At 47.3% G+C, this 8,551-nt stretch overlaps 1 protein-coding gene across 1 annotated transcript; it reads right to left on the reverse strand.

Moving 5' to 3' along the window:
- Positions 1-5,336: 5,336 nt before the first annotated feature.
- On the reverse strand, positions 5,337-6,215 carry LOC121047752. Its single transcript, XM_040503244.2, has one exon. It carries the CDS (start codon positions 6,213-6,215, stop codon positions 5,337-5,339), a length of 879 nt encoding a protein of 292 aa, XP_040359178.2.
- Between the last annotated feature and the right edge of the window lie 2,336 nt (positions 6,216-8,551).

An 8,551-nucleotide genomic window follows, 5' to 3' on the forward strand; every position in this document is an offset into this window, starting at 1 on the left:
TGGCTTTATGTTTGGACAACATTTCGGTCCTCTCCCCGAAATTTCTTCCGATTTTGACGAAATAACTTCACTGTACGGGCTAACAAACGACGTCTGAGGCATACAACCACCATTATTGTAGACCCAAGACTTCCCGCTCTCCTCGCGCCTAGAACCACACTTGATACTGTCCAAAACAATCCTACGTTTCACATACCAAAGAGGGTCGAAACGGGCCTTCTTCATTCTGTTCCAGTGCTGGTTGTTCGGGTGGTGCTTGAACTCACTTCCAACCAGGAGAGACCACAGTCTTTCACACGCGCTGCGGATATCCTGGATCTTTTGAGATGCACCATCTCTGTAAGCCTTGATTATCTTCTTGAACCTCCACGGTATCCCCGATGTCGATAGATGCTTGAAGAGTTTTGGATCAATGTAGTTCTTCCGCAAAGAGATGCCAAAAAACGCAACGTCGGCTTCCAATTCCGCAAGACGGCGACCCAATTTGTCCAGCACGTTGGAAGCTTCATGAATAACGGCAACCGGCGTCGGTGTGAACGTTTGAGTATTCGAGAAGGGGGGGACTAAGCCTGCTTCTGGTACAATTAATGAAAAAATGGTTAAAGTACAGGCGAGCTGGTGGATATTTACCATGATGAAACTTAACCCGAGACCGGGGTTGAAACAGAAACTTAAAAGTAGAAGGGACAGTGACAAGTGAAGAAGAGAACGTCTCAAACGCAGCTAAAAGATTTATTTAGTCCCACATTCTTATATACTCACAGCCACAAGGTCACCCAAACACTCAACATGCCCCTTTCAAAGACACAACACACCAGGAAAAAAAAAAAAAACCAAAGACAACAATGCAAAGGGACGGCTCCTCAAGCAATACTACGAACAGGGGCGAACCATCCACTTGTCCGGAAAGAAAAACTTTTCATTTTTCCTTTCCTTCTCTTTTCTCTCTGTGTGTCACTGACACTACACCCATGAACCAACGAGACCCAAAACTTGAGTACAAAGACCAACGATGTCCGCGAACACAAAGAGAACTGGGAAGAATATCTCCAAACCGGAACAACAAACACAACAGACAGGTACAGGAGGACTCACTCTAAAAAGCGCAAAACCACTTCACCCTTAAAAAAAATAAAATAAACTTGTTTACAGTCCTAGAAATGCTTTAGCATTGTTTCCCAACTGCAATGAAGCCTGACTTATACAATTACCGATTGATTTAATCCGAATGGTTTCCCTTACCAGTCTCTTACTGTAATTCACTTCTTTATGTATTATTTCCGTCTCTGACCACAAAGCAGTGCAATTGTTACATTCATTTATGTGCTTAGCTATTTCAGAATTAGTAGTGTTAATCCTTACCCAGGCAGCACACGATATTGGGCCAACATTGGAATTGATGGGACAAAGAATGGCCCAACAATGGCCCAACTGAGCCATGTGTTTACCAATATTGGAATTACCTGGGCCAATAATGGATTATCATAGCCAATGTTTTTCCAATATTGGTGATGCACTGGAATAAGCTGTCCAGTATTGGACTGTGAAAGCCAATGGCTTGCCAATATTGGATAAATGCTGGCATAACCTGTCCAATATTGGACTGTCAAAGCCAATGGTTTTCCATATTGGATATATGCTGGCACAAGTTATCCAATATTGGACTGCCAAAGCCAATGACTTTCCAATATTGGATATATACTGGCATAACCTGTCCAATATTGGACTGTCAAAGTCAATGGTTTTCCAATATTGGATATATGCCGGCATAAGTTATCCAATATTGGACTGTCAAAGCCGATAGGTTTCTGATATTGGATATATGCTGGCATAAACTGTACAATATTGGACTGTCAGAGACAATGGCTTTCCAATATTCGATACATGCCAGCATTAGCTGTCCAATATTGGACTGTTAGAGCCAATGGCTTTCCAATATCGGATGCATGCTGGCGTAAGCTGGTCAATATTCAACTGTCAAAGCCAACAGCTTTCCAAGATCAACTCATGCTGGCATAAGCTGGTCCAATAGTGGACTGTAAAAGCCAATTTGTATTTCCAATTTTGGAAGTATGCTGACTTGTGCTGGTCATATTGCACTGCCAAGGCCAAGGGCTTTCTAATATTGAATGTATGCTGTCATATGCTGTTCAATATTGGAGTGTTAAAGCCACAATTTCCAGTATTGGAAATACAGGGATGAAACTGGGCAAAGCAGCTTTGGAGAAATTTTGGGAGCAGAAAAAAACTATTTTCATGCAGGCTAGCAGCAAAAACGAGGTCTTGGAGCACGTTGGGACCAGCATTCGTCAGTTTTAAGAGTTAAAATAAAGGCTAAATGTCACCTGGTTTTTAAAACTCAATGAAATATGGCATATAGATAACTTAATCAATGGGAACTCAACAGTGGTTTAATTAACCTTTTATTTGAAACATTTTTCACAAACTTACATGAAAATTAGACAAATCATATAAAGCAAAACTGCACGACAGTGCGACACGTGATGGAACCAACTTGCAAAGTGGTAAAAGTAAGCAAACAGACACGTAGCCTTCAGCTCATACCTTGTTCCGTCACTGCTCGCTCGCCCTTGTTATGTTCCCAAGTTTTCTAAGTGGGGCCTCGGGGGCAGGCCAACATGGGCTTCAGGCTTGCAATATACCTTTCCATAAAATCGTATTAGAGGGCGTTCATTATTGTGTTTGTGTGTTATGGACGCGCAGTTTCTGGCTGGCTGCAATTGCGAGTGCTGGCTGGACTGCAATTTTGCACGTGTGGACTGTGACTTTTGTAAACAGTGGAAACATCTATAGTAGTGCAAGTACATCCAAGAGAGAGGTGTGCCAACTTAAATAGATTTGAGTTTACCACAATATGGGGATGCTGTTTGCTCCACAACCCAGATGAAATGACTCCGGCACTCCAGAAAAACACACAGTAACGGCAGCAGACACAACCGATGCTACAAGCGCCAGCATGTGACCTTGAACAGTGTTTGCACTGCACAAGCGTCGGTTCTTGACAGGGACATTGGAATTCCAGAGCTCTCGCGTGTAGCATCATCTGCGTGTGGACTTAGATGAAGCAGGGAGACAGCGAATGGCTTCAAAGAGGCCTGGTAGCAGAAGCAATGCAATGAGAATGCTGTAACAACTGTTTTAAGCTGAAACGAAGTATAACCATCGCAGCGACCTTCAGATTCGGATCCACCAACGTTCCCTTTGGGTTGGAATGTCCGATGTCAGTGTTGTCAACAAAAACTGCGAGATGGCTAATTTCGACGAGGCTCGTTTATAATTTCACTTTTGGCGCACCTTGGCGCAATTTTGTTTGTATTTATACTTTTGTATCAGTGTGGCGCATGAAAAGTCATTAGGCACTTAGTGGCGCAGCAATTCCATCCCTGGAAATATCCTGGTACCAGTTATTTAAAATTAGCATGTCAAAACCATGCTGCTAGTGGTGGAGCCAGGGGAAGGAGCCCGTTTATGGGGCTTCAGCCCGCCTCGAAATGTGGTCCGACCCTGCGTTCATTGCACAATTTGTAAGCTTAGCGCAAGAAATAGCACTAGAAGCACGTTCCCACCCCCAACCTCCCCGGAAAAAATACCTGGGAACACCAATGGTGGGTGACAAATATTGAAAATATATATTTGGCATAGACTGTTCAATATTTAATTTTAACATCCAATGGCCTCCCAGCAATGCGGTATGCATGTTACATTGAGACATGTTTGCCAACCACACGTATACTGTTTATAAACTTTGGAATTAGATGATATATGTTGAACAGTGATGAATAACTCCAAGTGACAGTTCTGCCAATGCATAACTGCCACCTCATGATAAGATGACCAATATAATTAATGACCACCTGAACACTCATATTGTGTTAACATTTTCGAGTAATCACGGTATTTCATGCTAACCGATATCTTGATAAACACTCTTCCGCTCACTTCATCGGTGTTTAAAATATGTACATTAAGGCCGCACTCCGAAGGCAGTCATCTCAAAATTTTACTTTCTCATAAATCAAGTAAAAATCTGAAAAGTGAAATGTATACATGCCTTCAATTTGCAAGTGCAGAAATAAAATCAGGCGTGTGAAGTCTCGTCATAGTCAACAGGGATCATTTTCAATTACGAACATATAGTGTTCACTTAAGAGATTATATGGTGAGCCAGCTGCTCCGATGGATACTTTCTGCCGCAGCAGACACTCCAGAGCCTGACACAATCAACGCATGAAAGCATAGCAGCTCACACAAAAGCGAGAAGTGGGCCAGTTCACCCCGATGGATACTTCCTGACTCAACGTAGGCACTAAAGAGCTTGGCACACAGACTGCTTGAACATGTCGCAGCCAGCACGAAAGTGAGTAGTGAGTTAGTTCGCCTCGATGAGGACTTTCTGCCGCAGCAGGAGTCCGACACAATCACCACACGAAAACGCTGCAGCCCACGCGAAAGTGAGTGGCGAGCCAGTTTGCCCCGACGCAGACTTTCTGCCACAGGATACAACTCGAGAGCCACACGATCACCGCACAAAAATGTTGCAGCCCGCACGAAAGTGAGTGGTAAGCCAGTTTGCCCCAACGGAAACTTTCTGCCACAGTGAACATTTCAAAGTTTGAGACAATAACCACACGAAAACGTCGCAGCCTACACGAAAGCGAGCGATGAGCCAGTTCGCTCTGACAGACTTCCTGCTGCAGCAGGCACTCAAGACTCTGACACAATCACCGCACGAAAATGTCACAGTCAGCATGAAAAAGCAGTGAGTCAGTTCGCCTCACCTGAGACTTTGCCACAGCAGACACTCAAGAGTGTGACACAATCCCACATGAAAACATTGCAGCCCGCACAAGAGCGGGCGATGAGCCGGTTCGGCCCGACGGAGACACCTATTGCCGCAGTGAACACTCGAGAGTCTGACACACTCAACACAAAAACGTTGCAGCCCACACGAAAGCGAGCGTGAGCCAGTTCTCTCCGACCGTGAATTTTTGCCGCAGCAGGTACTCGAGTCTGATCACTGCACGAAAATGTCACAGCCAACACAAAAAAGCAGCGAGTCAGTTCACCTCGCCTGAGACTTTGCCACAGCAGACACTCAATAGTCTGACACAATCACCGCACGAAACATCGCAGCCCGCAGAAAAGGGGCGGTGAGCCAGTTCGCCTTGACGGAGACTTTCTGCCGCACTGCAGCACACTCCCCCGAGTCGTCCGACTAGAAGCGTACTGCTTAAACCTTGGCCGAGATTCCAACCAACAGACTGGAGTCCGTTAGCCGCACTTGAATTCCGTGGCACTGAGCAGCAGCTGAGGTTTCAGAACAGGTGAAGAAGTGGCAGCACGACGTGCCCCTGCTTGTAGTCAAGCTTAACACATTGAACAGCATTCTGAAGATCAGCAAGGGGCCAGATCTTTGCTTCAAGTTCGATAGAATCGCACCGCCAGATGCCAAGTTCGGAGGACTTCAGGGGCACCTTGAAGAAATTTCTTGGGTTGGGTAAAATGCCTCCCTCGAAGCTATCACTCAGAATCTTTAGGACGACGACAGGAGACTCGGAGAACATAAAGCAGTCACCTGGCTTGACTTGGTGCTGCACAGCTTTGGCCTGGATGTGTGCAGTATGCCGCACTTCAGATATTCTTTTACTGAGCTGCGCGAGCGGCTTGTTTGAGGACCGCAGCTTCTTCTTTATCTTTTCCAGGTAGCTTTCAAAGGGGAAAGCGCTGAAGCTGTCAAGAGGCCCATGATCGAGGCACTGGTCAGCGAGGTGGCTTAGGGTGTGCACATTATACACAAGCTGTCTCGCTCCGTAGAGTTTGCCAAACTCTTGTACGAAGTACCTAAGCAGGTCCCGTGCAAACTGGTTAAAGACCAAATGGTACTTTGGTGACACGAGAATCCTGATGGCCACATGCAACATCAAGAAGTGCTCGTACTGTTCAAGGGTCACGACATGCTTCAGAAGTACTGGCCCGACGTAGAGAAGAAACGTCCGATACTCTGTCGCTTTCCATCGATCCAGCTCCTCGGTGCCCCTTGGCTTCCTCTGGAAGTGACTTGGGAAAAAAGCGGCTGATTGTCGAAGGCCCTCATTGAGGCGGCTCCGTAGCACTCTGCTCAGTCTTTTGCTGTACCCTGGGCAGACCCAATTCTTCAGCAGTCGCCGCATGACTCCCAGGCAGACAAGGTGCATGTACTCCGTCGGGAACCATGTTACCATGTCAATATTGAGTGACATGAATGGAGACACACCGGTATGGTGGCATTCATCATCGTGGGTCCGGAAGAAAGCATTTGTACGTTCGGGTGCATACAAGTCTGGAAAAGTCAGCCTGCCATCAATGCGTTGGCCTTTCTGGCTGCAGCGTTCACAAGCATGGTAGCCATTGTGCCCGATTATGGCTTTGACGTAGCTCCTTGCAGGGGCATCGCAGATCATCGCTGTCAGCTTTACATCCACATGGGCACCCTTGTGAACCATCCCGTTGGAGGACAGCTTGGCGACATCTTCTAGGAATGGCTCCAAGTACGTTTGCAAGCTCGGCGGCTTCCCTACTCCACAGTAAACGCTGACCATAAACGGCTCAGATGCTGGAACGTTTGTGATTCGGCACAGTATCGGCCATAAGCCGAGCTGACTACTTTTGTACAAAGGTAGACCATCAATGTTGCCTTGCAACTTCAGCACCTGCGGAACAGGACCGGGCCCCAACGCTTCACGGATGCCTTCCGCGAGTCCAAAGTGTATAAACGAACCACTACTGTCCAGTTTAGCTTTACGCTCGGTCTTCATGAGGGTCCTCGCGTCCCGCGGAAGCTCCGAGATGCCTCGGCGCCGGCAGAAATCCAGGATGGCATTTATACTCGCGTGCGTCAGATTGTGCTTCCCGGCGATGACGGCGAATTCTTCGGCTGCCGAAAGTTCGTGTTGCGGATGAGCACCAAACGAGGCTCCGTCAGAAACGAAGTCTCCTCCGCCTTGCGCTGAGTCTCCACTGGGCTCTGTAGAAGAGTCGGACGCCACGGAGTCATCGTTACAGCATTGCTCGTCACAGTCATCGCTTGAGCTGTTCGCCGAGGTGGCTTCATCGTCGCCTAAACCGCTCTCCGTAGGCTGCGAGTCCTCGTCGGGATCGATGGGCACTGACCGTCGAACTCTCTTGTCCGCTCTCGCCAGAGCAAGCGTCGTCTGTGAATGCTTCACTTCTCCGTCTCTTATAGTTTGCAGACTTTGGAGAATGATCGATGATCCGCCGCGAACAGCCGAGCTCCACTATACTTCGTTTCAGCTTCGGTCCGAGCGCGGCCGATGTTATGAGCCGAAGGGCCAATCAAACAGCGCAAAAAGCAGCGCGTCATGGTGTGCTCTCTGCGCTTGATAGGACTAGCCGGCGGAGGAGCACGCAGAGAGAGAGAGAGCGAATACCGGCTGGTCCTATCAACTGCAGAGAGCACGCCATGACGTTGTGCCTCTTTCGCTGTTTGATTGGCCCTTCGGCTCATAACATCGGCCGCGCTCGGACCGAAGCTGAAACGAAGTATAAGATCTCGGCGTACTCCTTGCTCACGACTCGGTACTTACTCCATTTGGAGCTCATCCCAAAATAAATGAAAGCAGAAAAGCAGAGCCACCAGCAAACAAAGGAAGAACGCTCGCTGGACTGGACTCGTTCACGCGTAACGAAGTCAACAAGGCAAGTGGAGGAGACTCGTTTGTGGATTGCACATAGAGTAATATAGCAAACGTAAAGAGAGGACACAGGAGCCGATTCGCGGCCCAGATAGTGCGTTTCATACCCTCCGCTACGTGGCGCTTTTCTACAATATGGTTAAAATTAATTAAAACTCTTTCTGGGAGAAGTATTTATTTTTTAAATGGCAATGCTTTAAAATTGTTTAAAGTACTTAAAACGACTAAATATATTAAATCAAATACGTCACAAAAACCACGTGATGAATGGCGCCTGCCATGGCGTGCCTGCCTGCACGCCGTCGCCTCTGCATCATTCTGCATGGCCTCTGCTCGTCCCTGCGTCGTTCGTCTGTGCCGTGCGTGCCGTCCATCTGTACTTTCTGCTGCATCATGTTCGGTCGACTTTGCATCAATCAAGGTGACGCATGACCGCCCGCGTGCTCGCATGCTCTGCGTGAATTCGTGGAGCCAATCGGTTCGAGCTTCTCGCGCTGTTGTTTCTGCCAGGCTGTCTGGCTGCACTTGAACGTGTGTGCATGTTGATTTTCGATGAGATTGTTTTAAAAAAAGAATTTAACTTACGACCTTGCACACGACATTGTCCATGGGTTTACAGATGACGGTGTTGACCGAACCTTTCACATTGCAGATAGAGCCTTGGTTGTTATGCCGTCTGAAATTTCCAGGAGGTGGGTTTGCACAGACTGTTGTGCACACTCCAACAACGTCTTCTGTTTAACGCAGTCTCCTCATTTCTCTCACTTGGGAGCTTAAAGGGGCGTTGCAATGATATTCAATTGGAATGTTTTTCACTTTACACGAGCTTACTGGCACTA

This window comes from Ixodes scapularis, unplaced genomic scaffold (assembly GCF_016920785.2).
Source record: "Ixodes scapularis isolate PalLabHiFi unplaced genomic scaffold, ASM1692078v2 ptg001200l_1__unscaffolded, whole genome shotgun sequence".
In the NCBI taxonomy this organism is placed as follows: Eukaryota; Metazoa; Arthropoda; class Arachnida; order Ixodida; family Ixodidae; genus Ixodes; species Ixodes scapularis.